The sequence below is a fragment of the Rhopalosiphum padi genome, chromosome 4, assembly GCF_020882245.1.
Source record: "Rhopalosiphum padi isolate XX-2018 chromosome 4, ASM2088224v1, whole genome shotgun sequence".
Taxonomy (NCBI): Eukaryota; Metazoa; Arthropoda; class Insecta; order Hemiptera; family Aphididae; genus Rhopalosiphum; species Rhopalosiphum padi.
The window spans coordinates 2,988,778-3,012,900 of record NC_083600.1 but is presented as its reverse complement, the minus strand read 5'-3'; the positions used below and the strand labels follow the sequence as shown (position 1 = coordinate 3,012,900).

Genomic DNA, 24,123 nt, shown 5'->3' with positions numbered 1-24,123 from the left:
GCCAATTTGTTCAATGAGTGCTGTCGTTAAATTTGAGTACTTGTTTACACCTCTTACGAAAATTGGAGGTGGAGGTTTAAATACATCATTGTGGCCGTCATTATCCAAATTTGGAGACAATGGCGGGTCGGGACCAGGGTCAATATCTTGAGAGAGAATTTGATAACGATTGGTAGTTTTGAACAGCTTTGTTTTTTTGTTATTATGTAACTGAGGTGTATTAGTAGTAACGCTTGAAGATGACGCTTGCGAGGAGGTAGAGAGAATTCTTTTACCTTTAACCAGAGAGAAGCCGTCACTTGTATTTACGTCCACAGCTGAGTTGCCGTGAGTCGGATGGGATTGAGTATTATCATTTACGTTTGCGGTTTGTTTGTACGTATTTGTTTTAGTATTAGTCTGTTGATTAGTATTTGCACTAATGGTATTATGTTTGATTTTCGTTGACGACATAATTAACAGCGGTGGGTAATTATTTTTAATGAGACCGCCTGACGGCGGTCAGTAGATAAGATAACCGTACGAAACAGTTATGTAATTACAATCGCGGTAACTATGAAATAAATAATAGCACGTTTTACGTACGTACTTACTACTTAAGCAAAAGTTTGTGAGCAGTTTAGCATAAATGCATAATAGCTGTATAGAAATTTATACTTTTTTAATAAAATGGCGGTAAGTTTAACACTGTTGATAATGATTAAAGATTAATCACGACTTTTTACATTACGCTAATGCGTGCACTATTAAAGAGACGGACGGGAGCGCGAACTACGTGCGTATCGTTTGGCTTCCACCGCGAGGACTGAAAACGCCGATCTAAAATAAATACTTGGTCGATAGTTTTGAACTTTGGTTTTAATATAGATATTGGAGGTTAGAGTTAAACTGGTTCTATTTTACTAGTTGATTGTCATTTCGATTTCTCCATTTTGTGATAAACTAATAAATTTATTCATATTTTTGAATAAAGCATTTTTTAACAAATCGTGATTTAAAATAAAGCAATGACAATGTATTAATAATTCAAATTGTTAATTGAATTTTATTTTTATTTAACCTATAAAGTTATGTCAATTTTTAAAATCATTCTATCATTTCAACACTGATTCCAATAGGTTCTTGTACCCTTAAGACGCTAACTATAAAATGGTTCATTTAAATCTAGTGTATCTAATAAAATAATGTTTGTTCATACAATTATTATTTTCTAAACAGGTTGATACTTACAAAATTTAAATTAAATAGAATAAACCCCGCTATAGTGTAGTTTTTTAAAAGGCGTTGTATGTTTGCTAATCCGTGGTCTGTATTATCTTCAGCCTCTGGCGGACATTTTGATTTCTCATACCTAGCAAATAAATAGACTGATTTATTATTGTCTAAAAGATCATTTATGGCATCTGTAAATAAAAAAAAAAATCATTTTAATTTAGATTAAAAATATAATATAGTGCCTTTGATTAAAGTTGATGGTTCAGTTATATAATCATAAAATGTCACTTTCTTTTACTATATGGAAAATAATCCTATAGAATCATTATTCTTCAAACATTAGAAAATAAATATAACTAAAACAACATTTAAGCATTGATTTATTAACTGATTGGTATATTGATTTTGAGTAAGTACACCTATTTTTCATTGATCTGATTACAAATTTGTATTTGTTTGTAATTATCTCAGTACTTTTAGCAGCTAAAATTATTAGTTATTAAATAAAATATATTGTTGCTTTGAAATTGATAAACATTTTATGAATTATAAATGATAAAAATAAAATTCAATTTTTACATAATTACCCAACGTTAAAATATGATATAATTATGTTATACATTTTTTTTAAATTTATAAGTATTAAAATTATTAAATAAAACAAAAATATACTAAAAAAATTCATAAATGACATTCAGGAAATTTTCAATTTTAATTTTTTGTTTTGCAATCTCATTATTATATTACTGTAGTAGCGTAATCATAAATTTTACCACGCACTGATAAGATTTTGACCATTCTTTTTAAAAGAATAAATATCCACCAGTTGATTTGGTATTTTTAAAGTATATGATCGCCACCATCATATTAATGAATCACTGATTGATTGAAAAAGTGAATGTAGTAATTTGAAGAAATTTAAAAATTAAAAATTTACGAGGAACGTTGTATTAAATTGTCACACATTTCTGCTTATTAAAATATTTGAATGGATATTTATAAAAAAAAAACTAAAAAAAATTGAAAATTTTATATGTTCATATAAATAGTTCAAAATAGAAATAAAATTTTTTTATTTATTTTATCATAAATAAAAAAATTATATAACATAACCATCTGCGGTTATTCATTATTAAGTTACATCAAAAAAATAAAGTCATTTATTTGTTAACAATGGGATTAATGCAACAATTTCTTTATTGTGTTTTTCATGATTATAAAAACAGGAACTCATAAATTTTGAAGTTTGAACTATCTAATGTACAAACTAGATCCAATTGTATATCCAAAAACAATCCCATTTTTGAAAATCGAACATTTTATCGACAACATAATATCGTATGTCATCCACATAAAAATACACTTCATGATAAAATCAATATATACATTGCTCTGTTCGGAATTTAAAATATGCAACTCATGGTACATAGTATCCGATTTCAGTTTATAACACAAATTATAGTTTCACGATATCAATAATAGTTTTAACTTACAATCATAATCTATATTCAAATCATCTGTAGATTGATCATCAAACAATATTTGAGCATCATAAATAAATGAAGTACAATTTTTCGATAAATAAAAAGGGTCCATGGGATTATTTGGACAGTAGAATCCATTGGGATCATAATCGCCTATATACATACATGATGATATTCCAAGTTCTGAAAAGTATAAATTATAATTTCATATATTACAAACTGTATATATCTTATTTTTTTATAAAATTTATATCTCAAGACTTTTTTGTGAGATAATTGATAATTTAATGAAAGTATAAATGGGGCAGAAATCGTGGAAACATCTTACCGTAAATCAATTATCGAAAAATAAATTTTAATTTAATAATAATTAGTATCTGTATAACATTTTAGAATTTTTTTTTTTACAAATTGATAAAAACTTATTCTTGGTCAAAATGCTAGACAGTTTTTATAAGCATTGATACTTAAAATTACAACTAAATTTATAAGATTTCATGGTTTTGACAAATTTAGTTATAATTTGAAATTTCAATGCTTATAAAAACTGTCTAATATTTTGATCAAGAATAAATATTTTATTAATAGTTAAAAATAAATTCTAAAATTTTACACATATACTTATAATTAGATAAAAAAATTATTTTTCGATAATCGAGATACAGTAGTTAAAAATGTATCGAATGTTTTAACCTTTATGGATTATATTCTTGATCAATTAAAATAATGGTGCTAAAAATGAGATTTAACGAACCTCAAATATCTTAAAAATATAAAATATTGTGATTCGTAGTTGTAGATATTTGAAGTTATATTTTTGAAAAAATTAAATAATTTAACAAAGATTATCATTTTAGTTAGTTTGTGGTAATTTAAGAATATTTTATAGGACTTTGAAGGTGAAAATATTGTATTTTCCATAAGTTTATACGCAGTTACGTATTCAAAATATTTAAACTAATATTGTGTTATTTTTAATTTGTACGTATAACATCTAACATTTTTCTAATCGTAAAATAAATCGTTATAAGTAATAATAATGGTTATATAAATATATATATAGTATATACACTGGAACGGCAATAAGTCGAATTTTTGATGACTCAAATTTTATTTTCGACCCCAACCGATTCGAGTTATTGAGGTTTTACTGTATATATAATAAAATATAATTGGTAATATATTAATCCGTCTTCGCTTTAAATTTCTGTATAAAAATGGCCTCAAATGGAGTTTTTAGCAGCGATTATGTTTAATTCATCATATGTTATTTGAAACAGTCCACCACCACTCATTTTATTATTTTCTATTATCAATTTAAGGGGACGTTACACACACAATTTTCGAGCACGAATACATGACCACGCAAAATGGTAATAATTTGTGTTTTAAGTGATTTTAGAGAAAAAACACCTATTATAAAATCGAAAGAGGACAATATTTTGGAGACAATGACATATCCGTTTTTTAAAATAATGTTTTTTAAAAAAGTTATGACACATTAAAAATGTGAAAAATGTTATGTTTTAAACGTTTGAGTATTAGCTAAATATTTAATGTATTTTAAAATGGATATGTCATTGTCTCTAAAATATTGTCCTCTTTCGATTTTATAAAAGGTGTTTTTTCTCTAAAATCACTTTAAACACAAATTTTTACTATTTTCCGTAGACGTGTTTTAATGTCTTACGTTCGAATTTAGGTACCGACGTGTGCTGCTTCGATGGCTATAGCGGCAGTGTTCAAGAACATTGCTTATAACCCCACCTCACGTCCTTGCGTGATTGCTGTGACAAACCCGGTTTTCTTATCGCAGCCGCATAATATTGTATAATTACGAGAACTATTTTTAATCATGAAATTATTATTGCCACTTCCTCAATATTATCAATTTATTATGGAACACATTATTATAGCGAGTTGCTCAACAAATTATAATTAATTTAGTCTCAGCTCCTGTTTTTGACATTGCTAACATATGAAGTACGGTTACGACTTACGAACTTTAATTCGTATACCAGTTATACCTTTGTTTTTTTATTCAAGTTGCTTAAATTATAAATATGGCAAACAAATCAAAAAAAATTAAACATGTGAGTCGGAGAAAATTAACTCGTTCTCTGATTTTAAAACGATATAATAAAACCAAAAGGTAAGTCGTAAGTCTACTGAATTATTGTTAGGTACATATTTTATGTTATGTACACAATTTTCAAATTATAAAAATTGATGTGTGTAACATGACTAACATGTTTTGTTTTATTTTTGTTTATAATAAGTAAATAAAGTATAGTAGTTTTTTTTAGATTCTGAACGGAGTGAAGAGTGACGAATGTATTGAATTTACAATGATGTGTTTTAATTTTTATTTTTTTTTAATTTTTGTGTACACCAGGGCCTAAAATATATATATTTAAATAATGAATTTAGGAATTTCAACACATATAACTTCTTATGACAATCTTACGACAAACTTTGTGCACTACGAAAAATAAAAATGTGCACCTGTGTGTCCCGACCATTTCAATAAAATACAATTTCACTTTAAAAATAGTTAAAATTGTAATCGTATTATAGCAGTTTACTAAACAAAAATTATCACATACTCTAGATATTCATTCTAATGACCAACAGTACTACTAAATTATAATTTGTAAACAGAGAGAGTAAAATAAATATTTATTTGGCGCTTATTTTATTGTTTCCGGTGTTTATAAATGAAAATTTCACTAAACACGCATTATGCATAAATCCAAATTTTGACTTACCCAAACTTGGTCAATTTTGTAAATAGAAAAAAACTTTTTGTACAAAATTTAAAATGTATCTAAAAATGTATATTAAAGTACTTCTTATCACCTCCTAAAAACCCATTTCAATACAAAGTCATCCACCTTAGATATTTTGTGTTACCTTAAATTGTGATCATACTGTATTATGAGAAAATGAATTGTAAATACACCATTTCCCCCAAAACTATAAGGAATTATAAATTCAAATTTAAAAATATGTACTACGGAAAATCAGAAAAAATAGTCACTCAATTTAAGTTTATCCTAACCGTGGTAGTGTGTGAATACGAAATAACAATATACAGTTTACCATTATCAAACGACCAAATTCCTACATTATAAACATTATATTTTTGATATAAATACGGCTGAGGGGGGGGGGGGTTATCATAAGCATTGTTCTTATTGCCATTAAAAAATAATCAAAAATCTTTAGTCACTATTTTTTTTATAGGCATAGAAAGTTCATATTTTGACGAAAATTTGAAGTTATTTTGTAGTTGAAAATTTTAAGTATTTATACCTAAGGTTTTAAAATTTGATACAATATTTCCCATGCGTCTTTCTTCAAATAACTGTAAAAAAACTCTTCTGACTAACTAAAACAAAAAAATTTTATAGGCGTTTGAAATTTATACTTTTACGAAATCACGTAAAATAACGACTTAGCGTCAAACGATTTTTGATATTGGTTTTTATAAAAAAATTATAAGTCGTAGAAACTCAAAACTTCTACCAGTTGTTTATAGTGACATTTTCTTCACATAGTTTATTTTTCAAAATATTTCGTTAAATTTTCAGCTATTTATAGGTGTTTGAAATATTCGATTTTTTTTGTTTTTATTTAAATGTCGATAAAATTTTCATGGCTAATAATTGAAAATTTAATATAAGGATGTCCATAAGTTTTGCTTACAATAATTTTAAAAAAAAATCGAGCGTAAGTAAATTAAACAATTTTACGAGCGTCTAAATTTTATATTTTTACTAAGTATAATAAAAATTTAAAAATTTAAAAAATCACGCATAAAATAACGATTTACTATCAAACGGTTTTAGATACAAAATAAATTAATAAAATATCCTAGATTGACAAATCATCTCCGTTCAGAATTGTTTTTTTTTATACAATGATACATTGATACCTATATCATTGCATTCAAATTTAATACATCCATTATAGTGACCTACTCTATGACTGAGGTCCACTTCACCACTACTGTTCAGCAGAGCGATTTCCCGATTTTTTTTTTATTGCAGTTTTAATATTTGACGATACTTTGATTTAATTAAGAGACTGATTATACTTAAATATTATATACATACTACAATATTAGTATTGCGACCCTACTCAAAACTATCTAGTTGTATTCTATGCATTTTTTTTTATTCGTCTAGCATTGACACTCCTGATCAATTATACACAATTTCCGGTCAAAGTAATGTAGTCGAAACGTTATCTCCACCTGTAGTAGTGGACATTTTTACTTTTATCCGTGATATACAAAATGACCTTTGTGATCATGGATCATTATTTGGATGTTCATTCAAAGATATGGATATAATATCTGAAAAAAGAACTGGATTACAAAGTACGATCAGCTTTAAATGTAAGATGTGTGGACTTCATAAGTCTATTAAGACAGATAATTATGAAAGTTCAGGAGCACTAAATGTCAATGAGTGTGCGATTGTGGGTACTCTATCAGCTGGGGGAGGTTATAGTCACCTTTCACAAATATTTTCAGCTATAAACATTCCAGTTATGAATTTTAGTACCTACAGAGTCTATGAAAATAAAGTGACGGGCAATTTTGAAAAAGTTGCTTCTGAGATCATGCTAAGTGCAGCGATGGAGGAAAAAGCTTTAGCTATACAAAATGGCGATGTTGATAAAGATGGTGTTCCTTTATTAACAGTTATATGCGATGGCAGTTGGGGAAAGAGATCTTATAGAACTATGTATAATTCATCTTCTGGAACAGTAAGTTAAATTGAAATAATTAAATACCTATAAATATTATTAGTTTAGGCCTCAGAATTGAATGCATGTAGAAAGTATGCATACACTTATAGTTATTATAAGTATTGTGTCATGAAATTAATTTCAAGATTACTTTGCAATAAATCTAATAGCCCAAAAAAAAAATGTGCAAATGTAAAAACTTCTGAGCCCTGATTATTATATTACCTACATAGTGTACGATCAAAATTACTTATTATGCAATGTACTTATGTACAGATTATAAATACAGTAGACGCCGCTTATAAGACTCACTTCGGGACCAGCACAAAGTGAGTGTTATAACCGAATGAATGAATCTTATAGGTGAAGTGGAAAAAAAAATGAATTACGAATTTGTAAATTTTATTTTACTACATATTTTACTTTGGTTTTAATACTTTAACACATATTACATATTACATACTTTATTATTGAAATAAATTTAATAATCCTCATAAAAAAAACTAAAATTATAATAGGTAAATATTACATATAAAAATATTATAAAAATTATACATTAATAAATAATAAATATTTATATGTACAAATGTACAATGTACATATAATGTTCTTTATTATTTATTTTGAAAAATTATTTTTGAAAAAAATTTGTTATTTTATTTTGTTCTAATATTCCGAAAATATACTGTTCGTATTCGTATTGTATACCTGCGATAAAAATTATTATACGTTATAAGGTACCAACAGAAACTAGAAATAATCAACACGAATATTTTTTAATACCAATTTATTTCTAAATTATAACCAAAAAAATTGATTTTGAGTCTAATAAGCGACTGAACCTTATATCCGTGAGTCTTATAAGCGGCATCTACTTTAATAAATATTCTCGAATAATAATAATAATAATAATAAAAACATTTAATGGTTTTTAGGCTGCTATAATTGGTCAACGAACCAAGAAAGTATTGTTTATGGGCGTTCGAAACAAATACTGTCTTGTTTGCGCCAGAGCATCAAATTCCAATAAAGAACCATCAGAGCATGTCTGTTTTAAAAACTGGGACGATGGCCAAAGTTCTTCAGCTATGGAAGCTTCTATTATTGTTGAAGGTTTTAAAACTAGTGAAGCCATGTACGGTGTTCGATATGCTAAATTTATAGGAGATGGGGACAGTAATGTATATAAAAAAATTTTAGAGCAAAGACCCTATAAAGATCTTACGGTACAAAAGGTAGAATGTAGAAACCATTTATACAGAAATTTTTGTAATAAATTAAGGGATATTGCAAAAAACAGAAGATTCTTTGGTGAATTTCGAAATGCCTTAAATGGAAATGTATTTCGACTTAGAAATGCTGTTGCTAAAGCCGTAAAATTTAGAAAAATATCTAATGACATTGCTGGTCTAAGAAGAGATATTGAAAATGCTTCTTATCATGTTTTTGGAAACCATAATAAATGTGATTCATATTATTGTCAAGGGCCAAAAGAAAATGAGATAAATAAGGTTCCAGAAATGGAAAAAAATGGTATATTTGGAGAGATAATGACAACAATAAGAAGATACTTATTAGTACAATCTAAATCACTCATTCGGGACTTGGACAGTAATATTGTTGAAAGTTATAATGCAATCGTAGCTAAATGTATTTCAGGTAAGCCCTCGTATTTTGAATTTTCTAATATCTTATTTTATTTTCTAATACCTACAGTAATTTCTTGTAGAGTAACACCAAAAACCAAAATCGATTTTGCGTAAAACCGCTCAGAATAAAAATAAAAATAAAATGTCGGGTTGGTTAGGTCTTCCTGTCACTTTGTATATTAAAATAATTATTTTTTATATAGTGTGATGCATCATACATATCTCATAAATGTTGATTAAGTAAAATTTGGGTATTTATCGTATTTTAGATTTTTTAATAATTTTATAATATTTTTGAACTAAAATGATTTTTTTGTGTGTGTAATTGTTATGACACTTTTAATCTGTATATATCTATATTTCAGCTTTAATTTATAATAAAGCAGTAATAAAATAATACATATTTGCTATTTTAGCACTATTTTATTATAATATGTCAACATTACTTTTTATAGGTAAAAGAATAAATTACTCGTTGAGGCAATCATACACGGGACGGTGTAATGTTGCCACAGTGACATACAATGCAAAAAAAACAGTTTATGCTTACCACAAACTTATCCACAATAAGAGTCCTGGAATTTTCACTAAAAGAAAAGAAGAAAGGATAATATTAGCAGCGCAGGCGACGTCTTCAAGAAGACGTGGTTTAATACGTAGACAGTTATTTCCAGCAAATAAGACAGTAGGACGTTCAGATCCTTCTTATGGGGATAATTCTGAAAAACCAGATATGGCAGAGAATGACTTTGAAGCTGAAAAAGAAAAAATCCTTTCTTCGTTACTTCTGAACGAAGAAGAAAGGACAATTTTAGAACGTGAAACTGTAGATCAGAGTCTATCAAACAAGTGGGTAGACCGAAGAAGGAAAATGCTCACCGCCTCTAATTTTGGTAAAATTATCAAAATGAGACAAACCACAACCTGTCAGAGTTTTGTTCAAAATCATTTGTTTGGTGGAGTGACTACAACTGCCATGGAGTATGGAAAATCGAATGAAGAAACAGCACTGAGAGTACTAGAACGTATTTTAAATGTACAAATTACTAAATGTGGTATTTTTGTGGACAGTGAAAATCCATTCTTAGGAGCTACTCCAGATGGTCTAATTGGTAACGACGGAATAGTTGAGGTAAAATGTCCTTCATCGGCAGAACATTTAACGCCAGAAGAAGGTATCATACAAAAAAAAATAACATTTTGGATGTTAAACAAATCTGGAGAAATTAGCGGAATTAATAAAAAACATAACTGGTATTTTCAAGTGCAAGGCCAACTAAATGTGTGTCAAAAAAGCTTTTGCCAGTTTGCAGTTTGGACTCCTAAAGGCATTAAAATTGAAAAAATCGAACGTGATGAAGTGTTGTGGAAAAGTATGATGGTAGAAAAATTAAAATATTTTTATCTCAACTGTATACTGCCAGAACTAGCCGACAGTCGATTTTTAAGGTCAATGCCGATAAGGAATCCAAAAGAAATAATAGATGCACAAGAAAAAAAATTGAAAAGAAAGGTAAAATTAATTTTCATATTTTTAACAATAAAACAGACCAGGGCTTGAAATCGAAATACAAATTTTTGATTTCAATTTCAATTTTGCTTATCGATATTAGTTTTTTCTGATTTCAATTTTAAAATAATACATAGATTTTGTGTTTTTATGATTTTTTTATTTATGCAGAATATCGATTTAATTATATTATGATTTCGATTTTATATACAATTTTCTTTTTTTCGATTTTAGTTTACGTTTATGTATACTATATAGTATATTGTCTATATTACTATATTAGTATAATACTATATTGTAAATATTTTATCATTCTAATTTCTAAAAAAACAAAATATATAGATGGCTGCTGTATGCCTGAACACTTTTGAATTTTAAAATTTAAAATCGATTTGATTGTGATTATGATTTTGATTTTTATATAAATTATCGATTTAAACTTTTTTCAATTTTAATATAAATTTTGAAAATCATTAACAAGCATTAACGATTTCGATATTACTTTTGATTTTTCAAAACAAATTTAACGATTTTTATCGATATTTAAAATCGATTTCAAGCCCCGAAACAAACAAATAAAATAATAATAAAATATTTTCTTTGTTTATTTAGGAAAACTTAAAGAACAAAATAAATGATGAACAAGATGTATCTACTAACTGAAATAATATAATATACCTAACTTTTGTTTATTCCTTATAAGTGTTTATAGATACCTACATAATTACGAGTACCTATGCATAATGCATATATATTATATTAATCCGTATGTTAATTAAAACGTGTAAAATAAATACATTTAAACCTATTATAAAAACTGTCCTAACTACCTATGTATTATAATAATATTTTTAACTTTTTAAGAGGATGTCAGCGCACTATATTTGTTTTCTCTCTGGCCCACGCGCAACATAGACAAAACGCATTTACGCATAATAATTTTTTCTATGTTTTAAGTAATCTTAGAGTAAAATCAACCATTACAAAAAAGATAAAAAATATTATAATATTTTTGAGGGACTGACATATCGATTTGTCTAAGTATTGTCTCAATACAATTTAAACATAATTTAAATGTACAACATATTTTTGTTTATTTTGAAAGTCGAATACAAAGTAAATAACAATAAAACATAAAATCAATATGTAATTCCCTCAAAAATATTATTCTCTATATTTTTTGGAATGGGTGATTTTACTCTAAGATTACTTAAAAACATAGGAAAAATGATTATACCTATGTAAATGCGTTTAGTCTGTGTTGCGAGTAGGCCAGAAACACAAAACAAATAGTGCGCTGACAGCCTCTCAATAACTTGATAAGTATAAATCACATTATTTTGTTTCATAATATTGTTATGCTCGATGTGCTAATACACATATTTAGGTAAACATCATGTTGAATCAATTATTTAGTTTACGAGCAATTTAGAAATATTTGAGCGACATGAAAATATCAAATACGCTACGCCGTTACGGTCAACTGCATTGACGAGAAAAACTCATTACGACCGTCCGTGAAATAATGACCTCTCCGCGACTACTGCGCGTGGACTCCGTCGAGTAGACAATGGGCGTGGTTCCGACCTGCCGAGACGGCGGCGATATGGAAAACAACGCCATCTCTGGAGCGTTGTATACGTTTTACTTTTACTGTAACGGCCCCTTAATTTGAGAAGAGAACTCGGCATAAAGTACACGGCTAGTGTACAGATGGTGGCCTAAGTTGACTGTATAGTAAAGCAATAACAATGAGCTAGTGTATAGTTAGAATTTAAATGTGTATGATTGTTTGTGTATAAACATTAAAATTTAGAACCACGTGGATAACTTCAATTATAAATTCTAAATTGCCAGTATGAAAAACCAATTTAATATATTTAATAGGTTCTGTATAAAATAATAATTCACAATAATACAATAAAAAAATTGTATAATACCAATAGATATACATGTTTTAGACTTTCTAGATTCCGCCTCATCAAATAAATGGTTCTAAAATAGAATGTATCTTTTAAGCACAACAATTTAGCATGAAAATATAATAATAACTAATAACTAATAATAATAATAATAACAACAATAATAATAAAATAAATAAATAAACACAACATTTTGGCCAACTGGTACAATTTAGCTATAAGAATTAATAGATATATAAAGTAATAATATTGTTATTAAATTCGCAAATATGAGTGTATTAAATAACGGTGGCGATTAACGCCTCTCAGGCCACGAGAATAAAAAAAATATATAAAATGGGATTCGGACACTTCCAATACTTATAATAATATAATAATTAAAACCAAATCATGGTAATTCGCGTACTCGTAAAATATAATATAATATAACGTGAGAATAACAGCATTCACGTCTGCAACATTACAATATACGATGATTCGCAACAAATGTCAAAACTTAGTATTTGTAAGTACTTTATATGGTTACATACTTAGGCCTAACCGGTCGATGACAATTAAAATGGGCCGTAATATATAGATAATACAAAAGTTGTAATATATATAAATAAATAAGAATAAAATAGATAACACTTTGAAACTAAATAGTACGTACCTATTTAAGTTTATAATTTATTTTATTATTATGTAACATAATATATGCATTTTCAAGTATATAATTATGTATTTTGTTTAACAATATATTACCTGCGTTGGCATCATCAAGTGTTCCATTCTATTAGAAGAACTAAACTCATAAGTAATATAAAATATTTCATTTTTTTAGTTTAGCGAATCATACAATATAATTTAGTTTGTAGTTATAATATAAAACACAATTGATGGTATTAAACTAACGTGAAATATTTTATAAATTATGCATATTGTAGTCGTATTTGAAATAGCCATAATATGACAATTGTTTACAATTGTACAAATAAATAAATAAACAAAACATACAATAATGCTTACGTAGGTAAAGTAAAATCATATAAAATAAAATATAACAGTCTATTTTCATTGGTAAAATAATTAATTGCCGCACCATATATAATATACAGTAAGACCTCTTTACAACGAAAAACTCTATATAACGTAAGAACTTTGGTCCCTTCAAATTCGTTATTGAGAGTTTTTACTATATATTTTATGTCACCTATTGTAATAATTAATTTAAACATTGTTTTTTTGTTTTATAAAGTAATTAATCATTAATAAATTAATACAGGACATTAAATGAAAACTTGTAATTTAGAATTTTTATTTTTTTTACAGCGGAAATGAGTAGCTTTATGTTCAATTAAAGGTAGACTACCGATTACTTCTCAATAAAAAAACTTGTTTAAACGTACTAGTAAAAATTACCGTCAGCCATAAATCTGTAGAAAAAGTGTTAAGGAAAATATAAATATATCTAAGTAGTAAATATACATATACATATATGTATATACGGGCGTTACTCGTAAGCGTAAATTTACTATTTTTGTGAATAATATGCGTAGACAAATTTTCAATACTTGTCTTAAAATTGTCCATCATATTATATAAAAGTCATTCGTGGGTATAAACCAAAATCTACCGTAAATCAAAAGATTGTTTTTAAACATTTTCCTTCCCACGTTTGCGGTTTAGTGCTGTCTGAATCAACCTGTATCAACAGGTATGATAAACAATTTTTTATTTTTTACTATTTCATTTTATATTTTTTTTAAATCTTATTACCTCTTTATCGTACCTACCTATTTTAATTTGATAGTGTAATAATTCGCGCACAGTTGTTTTAAATATTCTAAATGATTTTTATATTTATTAAATTGTTCATTCCAATACTTGCATATAATATTATAATGTAGGTACCTATATGCAAAAGAATGCGTTCATATATTGTATCATCTGTATTCATTATATAATTTGTATAAAAGCTATATGATACCTATAATAAAACAATATAAGCAATTATTGTTTACTCAGATAGATGGTAATATAAATAACACAAAAAATGTGTCGACTGAACATTTCCCACAAATCATCGTTGTGAAGCATACATTTATGGGTCATGCGAGGCAAGCCTGAAGGTTTATAAAATGTAAATAAAGCTAACTAATTTAAACGTTTAACATAGTCAACATTTAAATACAATATAAAATTTTAAAATTTATAAATTATATTTAATTTTTGAATGTTGCCAGAGTCATAGTCGCTACACTCTAGTGTGCTCTAATCGAATACTTAAATAAAGCATTATTAGTTATTACATGCATTAATTTCATTAAATGTAATATGATAAGACTAGAGAGACTTAAATTTTTTACTAGGTACATAATATATATATATATATATTTCTTATTAGTATTGGTACTACCTATTATGCTACTAATTACCATAGAGTTTAACAATTTTTCAAATATTGTAAAATCCCTTTACAAAGAACTCCAGAGGACCGAATTTTTTTTTCGTTTTAACGGGAATTTAATGTATTTATAACATAACGTGACTATTTAGAGGTATGAATACTTGTAAACCATTGCGGTATAATAAATGATTGTAAAAATTAAAAAATAAAAATAGGTATATATAATGATTATATTAATAGATGATATTGGTGATCAGACAAATACATAAAATTATCATCCAATCGGCACTAGTATAGACAATTGGGGGAACGCTATAGTTTGAGTGATTGGTTTGATACATTAAGCTATTGCTGTAAATAATAATGACCGAGAACACACAAAATATGCATTATTTGATGAGTGCTAAAGCTGGCAATAAAAAAGCATCGATCATGATATCGTCAATGTCATCGGTTACTCATCAAATAACATAGAATCTCAAAATTCAATTAAACGGGTGAGCTCGACAAGAATAGGTAGGAAGGAACGGAAAGACAACACGCGCAGACTGTAGTGCGTCTAGCCGATAAAATTCACGTCACTATATTGTTATCTTGTTGTCGGTATGTCGCGCGTCATCGACCACTCAAGATCACGCCTGCATCATCACATTATTCACATTACAGCCTCTTGGTACGAAGTTATCGGTATATGTGTATATGTGTATGGCCAGTGGCGCAATTATCGGGAGTGTTGGGTGTGCAATTCACAGGGGCCCCCGGTCTTGAGGGGCCTCTAGATTAAAAAACTCATGTACGATATTCCTTTACTATAATCTGTAATATACACATATTATAATATTTGTTTTAATATAATAAATAATTATGTCTTTACCCTTTTGAATTAGAGAATAATGTCATTAGAAATTCCGGATTGAGCATTCGAAATATTAAAATATGCATATTTTATAAATCAATCATGTATCTACAAATAACATAAGTAATTATCTGTCTAATTTTTTATGTATCTATTATTAATTACTTAGTATGATGGTATATATAATGAATAGTAAAAAATACATAACAATTTAGAAGAGAGAAATCAGACAAATAAACAAATAAAGTATATATACTTCACCTTTGAGGATCGACTTCAATAAAAAAGTTTTTTTTATTATCAAGTATGTATAATTATTAAGAAACAAACTTTGTGTGTAGTCTAAAAATAAATTCTAACACGATCGACTTTGAAATCGTTTGCGATCGGCCGTTAGGTATATATTTTTTATACATCCTGACTCTGGTTGTGGTGACGATATTACATATATGTTTATTATTTATCAAAATATTGTAGTGACATAATTACATCACTGGCATCGTATCACGGACTAAACAGGGCACATTAATTTGCATGGGAATGCTGCGTGTATACACATTATATTATTATTATTACATATATATATATTATACATATCAATCTTGCGCACTTACCTCACCGAACAGTGATTCGGTTGGTATTTCCGTTGACCACCACAACGCTTACCTGTGAACAATTTCTGCCGCCGTCGTAACGTGCCACTATCACCGTAATATTTGGGGGAGCATACTACTTGCGTCCGAAATTATTATCAGTAGGTGAGTTGCGTCCCGCAAATAAAAGATTCAAAAAGGCCATAGCCTATTTGCGTCCCGGTATACCTTTTTTTATGACCTAATTGCGTCCTGAAATATCGATATTATCGATATAACAATGTATATTGATGATAAAATTTTAATTTATAATAATAATAATATAAAAATTCATGTTATAATAAATTATTATCTTTCTTTTTAGTATTAACGCTATTAATTAAGACATATGTATTAATCTGGAATGATTTTAAGACGTCAATGAATTGGAAAATATGGGGATATCCCGAGTGCGTCCCGTTTTTAATTTTTATCTTTTTTATAGCCCGAGTGCGTCCGCAGTCTTATCGACAAATTAAATTGAATCGCCCGAGTGCGTCTTCAGTTCACATATAGGTAGTAATTATCAAAATGTGCACGAAGTGTTGGATTCGTAAGAAATCAAAACTTATGACGACGAACAATTTCTCATGGTAAATGATAGTAATCTAAATATGGTTATATGTTTTCATGTGAAAAAAATTTAAATACTTTAAGTACACTGAAGAGTGAAGACTATATAGTATATATGTAGATGGTACTTTTAAGTATTGTACTAAATTTTTTTTACAATTATTCACAATACACTGTTTAAGTAATGGTCATTACATACCTTAGTTTATTTTTTACTTAATAATAAAGAAAGCGAATGATATGCAAAATGTTTTTATATATTAAAAACTGAATGTTTTAAATTAAATTTATGTTGTTCTCCTGAATCTATATTTTCCGATTAATTATCTATTCATCTTGGTGCATTAAAAGTTTTGCCAACTATAATTATTAAAGGATGTCGCTTCCATTTGGGGCAATCATGGTGGCGTCAAATTCAAAATTTGGGGTTGATTAAGGATTATCGAAACTAAACAGAGATAATTTTATTTTTGAAAAATGTATTTGGATTACCTTTATTAAACAAAGAAGACGTGGAGAAATGTTTTGTTGAAGATTTTATGTCTATAATTCCAGAACACCAAAAACTTAACGAATTTATGGATTATATAATAGAAAATTATATAGATTCTGGAGCAAAATTTCCTAAATCTATGTGGGCTGAAATGAGTAGTAGTTCAGAAAGGACAACAAATGCTTGTGAAAGTTTTCATCGTAAATACAATTCGTTATTTTATACACATAATCCAGATATATATACATTTTTGGAAATATTAAAAAAAATACAAATCGTCACCAAAATAGCAATCCAAACAGCCACACAAACAAAAAGAAAACCGAAAGGAACTACGAGTAAGTAACAAAATTTTGTACATCGAAGACAAATATAAATAAATATAAATTACAATTTAAAAATAATAAGATATCAAGATTAGATTTTGTCAAAAGAATGGAATTTAAACATCAGCCTATAATATAAACTAAATAAAAAATACAATTTTTCTTAAATAAATAAAAAAACCGTTTAAAATAATTGGTACGCACACCCAAATTCAAGGTTGCAAGGTAAAATAAAATATATTATTATGCATAAAAATCACAAAATATTTTTGGGGTGTAAGTCAGTTCACCTCGTGATGCGCTCTGGGTAACTCAAAATGAACTGGGACACACTAAGACTATTTCAAAAATATGACATTTTTTTTGGGACGCACTAAAGGTATGCCAAAAATATGACCATTTTTTTGGGGGACGCACTCGGGTGTTACTTTATTTTGGACGCACTCGGAACATTAAAAATAGGTAATTTCGGGACGCACTCGGGAAACTCCCGAAAATCTGTGGATGACTAGAGTAAAAATATGAATTAAATTTCGAGTGAAAAGCTTCACATGCATTTGTTGTTCTTTGTATTTGAATTTACTATTTGAACATTCAGACCAAACATGAGGAGGGAATTTAGAATTTTCAGAAATATAGTTATCTAATATATTATAGTCTGTAAATTCTTCACAACCAGTTGGAGCAATGGCCAATAAGCTCAAACACAAACTGTTTGTACCAACGAGCCTTTTAACAAGGTTGTCGTCGGGCACACGGTCCTCCGTAGCCTTGTGAGAGATAGGTAACACTTGTAGTAATAAAATTAATAGCAATTTAATTATTAACAACACAATTGATATATTTTACATATATATATATGTAATGTGTATATTAACGAGCGAAATAAGGGGGCGGGGAACACCGCTCTTTGGGAACACTCAATATCGGGCGAAACTGCTTGTGAATCGTCGATTGAAGGCGGTGCTGCTAAGTATTCGGATCTGAATCTGGCTGGAACACGTGGGTGACGGAGAACACCGTTATTACGCACACGCGACGTATATATCGTATCGACACACACGTAATTATTACGTATTTGATCGGGAGCGCGATGTAAGCGTAATATGGTTAATCGGATCGGATTTATAATATGCTGATAGCAATAGCAAAAAGAACAATCTTGTGGTGTGAGCACACTTTTTTACAACAAGATGGCCGTTGACACGAGAGCACGTGAATTATACGCAACGGCGAACGGAATAGACAACAGAACAACGTAAACAACGGCGACGACCGTTGGCGGCGGCATACGCGTCGTTGTCCGGACCAGGGCGACGGACACGTCAGTGGTGCCAACTTCGCGGGTGACCGAGCGCGGTCACTTATCATACCCCTGTCCAAGACCGGCGGTAATCAATTTTGGACAAAAGGATCGAACAAAAACACATCACTCACCATTTCAGGAGGTAAAAAAGATAGTCCAAAAAAGCTCTTAGAAATTTACCGATTTCTGTAGAAATTCTGAGATCATTAGTTAAACCAATAGCTTGAATTTTTCGCCACCTATAGAAATTACGTATTAATTAATTATTAAAGTAGAATTTTATTTATTATTACTAATTTCATATTATACTAGTTTATAGTATATAACCTATCATAGATAAATTGTATCTACATTTAAGTAAGTAACGCACGCACTTACACATATATATACAGTACAATTTATGAACTATCGATTTTAATGATTTTAGAAGATAATATCGATAATAATTATATGTCTGACTTGCATCCCCAAAACGGGACGCAATTTACCGGTCACATTTACTACCTGTAAAATATATCTTTTTTTGGGACGCAAGTAACATGCAGCCATATACTATGCAGTCGGGCGGCGACGTTAACCGCCATGCCGCCAGAGTATTTGGGTGGCCGAATAAAGTGCGTAGTGGACTTATACCGACACGAAAAGCATACTTATCCGTTATTGAAGCATTTTCTCCGTGTTTCGCAGTCTTCATGTACTTCGATAACACACGTGGTCGACTTACGAACGACCGGTATACATGTGATAGCTATGGAAATTACATACAGAGACGAATGGTGAATTGTTGGAGGCTACACATTTTATGCGCTAAGAGGATACATGATATTAAGTGTACCAATACATTCGTCACTCAATCAACATTAGGTAACTAATCTTTAGTTATGTATATATTATCATATATATTTTTTCAATACTTAAACAACTTTTAAACGATTATAATCTTCTAACAAAAAAGAATATTATTAGTACCTATAAGACCTAACATTATTTTTCAAAAGACTTTTAACTAAAAACATCCTTTCAGCTATATATGATTATGTAATAGACTAACGGTGTACTACACCGAGTGCGACACTCGACACCGCGACGGTCGAGTTAAATCCACTGCAGATAATATAATGTTAAAACAGTTCGATTAGACATTATAATATAATATTATTATCATCAATGTGGAGCTCTACGCATAGATGTAGTGAATTTGTCTATACAATGCGCCGGACGAACCGTAAGTATCTTACATACTTATAATTTTTATAAACTCTTAACTGTATGTGGACGGGTGTAGATCGATAGAACACACAGAAAAAATTACGCAATGACGCGCGCGCGTATTTCGGTAGCTTAACACAACGAACAGCAGCTATGATAATTTTTTCCGTCACAGCATTCTATTTTAATAAAATAAAATAACATTATACTCACCGTATTTTCCAGACACAAAGATGGAACAAAACGTACCGGCATCTATAAGCATAATTCTCGAAGAGCCCGCGGCAGTGGCATCATCTGACCCAGATGCCACTTGCAGCTGTACACCTCCGTCCGAACGGTCGGTACTCGCGACGGGGGCGCAGTGGGCGCGCATTCAAAGACATTTTTTAAAACATAAAGAAAAAATTAAAACCAGGAAGCAGTTGGAGGCAAGACAACAATCTGACCAGGAGACCGCTGGATCTGATGTATATGACCGGCAATTTCCCTCCCCCCACCCATTCTTATCACGCACCTGCTGGGCCATGTCGCTCCGACAGGGTTAGGCACCCCAATGAATTTAATGCATAGCAATTTATTATTTTATTTATATCATATACTTGTTAAAATTAATAAACTTGTAAAAATAAACAAATTTATCAATAAAATACCAATTCATATTATTATTATGTTTGACTAATTACTTTATTAGCATAAATATAAGATATTAAAAACAATAATAACAAAAATAACTTTAAACTTAAAAAATAATTTATCATCAATTTAATCACTTTAATAATATCATCACTTTGCATGTCTTAAGTAATAGGCCTCTACTTTGCATGTCCAAATCATCGTCTAGTTTTTCGATTAGTGTATCTAGTTACAATTTATATTATGATAAATTAAAATATTATAATCATACTTAAACGTACCATTATCTATTAATTTTAAAGATAACAACGAAGGTCGCCAGTTGTGTGGAACTGCTGTCTGACCATTTCAGTCATAACATGTAATGAACACGTTTGGTATTGCGAAGAGGGCAGGTGTGTATGAGCTGAACGAAGAATTAATCTTTCGTAAGTCACAAACTGATTACTCAAATCGAATACTATATACGTTAAAACCATTTTTATTAATAAGTTTATAAATTGGCTGTTATTTTTTCAAAGTAATTTAAATAAAATTCAATTTTTTTTTATTTTCTGTACAAAAAAATGAAAATTAAAAAGTATATATTATTCGTGTAGCGGAAGTGTCTATTAATTTTATGAAAAAAACAAATTTGAAAATATTAATTAGCACACAATTTATTTCATTTCTAAGAACGCATCGTGATACACTCTATTTATGGGTATTTGACAATTGATGAAGAAATTGTTAACGGTTAGGACTTTTTTAAGTTCGACAATATGCTAGAGCCATTTTCCATTACAATGGCTTAAATCAGTGAAGTAAATAAATATATTGGAGCGTTCTTCATTTTATTTATACATTATACAATTTTAATTATTATTTATTCTATTTAAAAAAAATGTATGCTCTTAAACTTTCTCGAGAAATTATTCAGACGACTATGAGCTTATATTTTTATATAATATATAAATGATGACGCCCATGCTTACGTAGGCGATCATAATTTCATTTACTACTCATTTGAATAAAAGTAATCTGTTGTTCAACGAATGAATATATGTATTTAGCTATAACAAATTAATTGCTATAATGGATCAATGAATATAAAACGTTAGTAAATATTATAATAGATGAATATTACTATTTATGTATCAGTAATATTATTTAACTTGGCACAGTCTTTGATAGGGTCTTCATTTAAATAACCACGTAACATCATCGTAAATGATATAAACGAATCTTGATTATTACAGTCACATGTTGAGCTTGGGTCAATTGTATCGATAAATTTTACTACTATTCCTTTTGTATGTAAGTCTCTTGCAAATTTACCCTATAAAATAAAAAAAAATATATTAAAGTACCTACATAAATAATATTTAATAATATATTTTATAAAATATTACTTTTTGATACAATGAATCAGCATTATCAGCACACCAATATCTATTATAGTGGTCATTTTCACAATACTGAAATTGTTAAAGAAATGTAATTAGAATATTTTTAAAGTAAAAGTGCCTACACATATAACTAAAATACGTAACATATTTATATCTGTATTCAATAAACACCTGCCTAATGCATAGGTTGTATTAATGTAGGTCATTAAAACCAGCTCCAATTGTGCCGTTTTTTAATAAATTTCAAATAACGTTTTAGTAAATGAATCAAAATAATGAATTAATATTATTTGTATACTTTTTGATATGTCACACTGCAAATCGGTAGATCTTCGGTCGTTGTATCATTAACTTCTGGATTTACTGAAAATAGAAGATAAATTTTATCCTTGGCAATCTTTGATTTGTTCAAAGCATTTGCAAATGTTGTCTGAAAAATAAAATATTTACAAGGCGAAGTTAGGTACCTACCTATAAGTAATTTACCAAGGAATAGTTGCTATTATGAATATCATTCAATGGAACAGTTCCACCTTTATACAGATCATTACATGGATTAAACTTGTGAAATCCAATTATATAATAATCCATATGATTATTCAACTTCTCAAAATCAAACCCTTTCAAACAAAACGAAAATAATTTTTTCATGGATAAAATTGTTACTTAATAATAAATAAACTTAATCATATGTTATATATTAAACATTTACTTAAACCATTCTACTCACAACCCGGTGCCATTGCATTATTAGTATGATCTATCATTCCTTTTGCATTCACATATAATCCAATTTGACTAGAAGTACCTTGTTTTACCAAATCAACATATTGTTTTAATTTGTCATCACAATTAATGGTTGAATTCTATAGACAAAACATAATAATTTTATCAGTATCATTTCAATTTTAAAATCCAAGTATTCTCTAGAACAGCATTTTCTAAAATGTGATTTGTAGATTCCTGGGGGTTCACATGTGTACATGGTGGACACCGCGAACGTAAGTTGTAATGAACACAACGCCACCGCCAACAGCGTATAACCCACAGCACTACGATCATCTTACGCTAAGATTTAACAATAGAGCGCGCATATTGGCAATGTGTTTTGAACGGTAGTCGACTAATTAATTCGTTGCCATCAATTAATATGTTTTGATTGCCCAAAACAGTGGATAAAAGGTGTTAGACTATATACTGTCCATCTTAATGTCACCTTCCGCCCTCTATACCATATTGCTAGAAAACGATAAAAACTAGGGAGTGCGCTCTTACACGTCTACCGCGGACGCCACCCATCGAACATTGGTAAAAGACCCACCGTATCGACTCGATAACCACCTTCCCTACGGGTGGTACTCCTTTTGCCCTAAAGTGACCTTCCTCTTTTAGCCCACGTCCTCTTTTCGACCAAAAATGAAAAATAGTTTCCTCTTTTCGCCTACAAATAATTGTATTCTTTTCGCCCACGGTTTCACGTTTTATATTTTGGATGGAAATCACTTTCCCAAAATTTCTCGACTGACTATATTAATAGCAATCAAAATTAATAATTTTAAAAAAATCATATAAAAATCAAATAAAAAAAATAGAAAAATATATAGGCAATTATTAATAATAATTAACACATTACGTAGGTAATACGCACGACATATCTACATAATTTATATACAGATTTATAATTGATATATATTATACTTAGATACTTATATCTTTTTTTACACAATAATAAAATAAATTATATAATAATCAATAGTGATCACTAGTTCGTTAATAT

The 24,123-nt window shown here is 28.7% G+C and overlaps 2 protein-coding genes across 5 annotated transcripts in view; one reads left to right on the top strand and one right to left on the bottom strand.

The window, feature by feature from the left end:
* LOC132929790 (uncharacterized) overlaps positions 1-24,123 on the bottom strand; it is a 44,828-nt gene that overhangs the window by 5,772 nt on the left and 14,933 nt on the right. Inside the window, exons 4-9 of one of the 4 annotated variants that reach the window (XM_060995355.1) lie at positions 23,077-23,212; positions 22,833-22,966; positions 22,645-22,776; positions 22,350-22,415; positions 22,085-22,276; positions 21,773-22,010 (exon numbers count right to left, since the gene is read on the bottom strand). In XM_060995355.1, coding sequence (XP_060851338.1) covers positions 22,088-22,276; positions 22,350-22,415; positions 22,645-22,776; positions 22,833-22,966; positions 23,077-23,212 — 657 coding nt within the window. In that variant the 3' untranslated portion in view covers positions 21,773-22,010; positions 22,085-22,087. Of the gene's footprint in view, positions 1-1,230; positions 1,404-2,708; positions 2,883-13,282; positions 13,446-21,772; positions 22,277-22,349; positions 22,416-22,644; positions 22,777-22,832; positions 22,967-23,076; positions 23,213-24,123 lie in introns of those variants that run through there. The other 3 variants (XM_060995354.1, XM_060995356.1, XM_060995353.1) reach the window with 3 other exon arrangements.
* LOC132929835 (uncharacterized) lies at positions 6,524-11,526 on the top strand. The gene is made up of 4 exons (XM_060995434.1): positions 6,524-7,475; positions 8,393-9,116; positions 9,562-10,619; positions 11,229-11,526. The coding sequence occupies exons 1-4, from the start codon at positions 7,047-7,049 to the stop codon at positions 11,277-11,279; spliced, it is 2,262 nt and encodes a 753-aa protein (XP_060851417.1). The 5' UTR covers positions 6,524-7,046; the 3' UTR covers positions 11,280-11,526.

What these genes read in the sequence shown, in the direction of transcription:
- LOC132929835 (XM_060995434.1), top strand. Translation starts at nt 7,047, where the DNA reads ATGGATATAATATCTGAAAAAAGAACTGGATTACAAAGTACGATCAGC. An exon ending in ATAATTCATCTTCTGGAACA is followed by an intron (nt 7,476 to 8,392) that starts GTAAGTTAAATT and finishes AATGGTTTTTAG; the next exon opens with GCTGCTATAATTGGTCAACG. An exon ending in AAAAAAAATTGAAAAGAAAG is followed by an intron (nt 10,620 to 11,228) that starts GTAAAATTAATT and finishes TTGTTTATTTAG; the next exon opens with GAAAACTTAAAGAACAAAAT.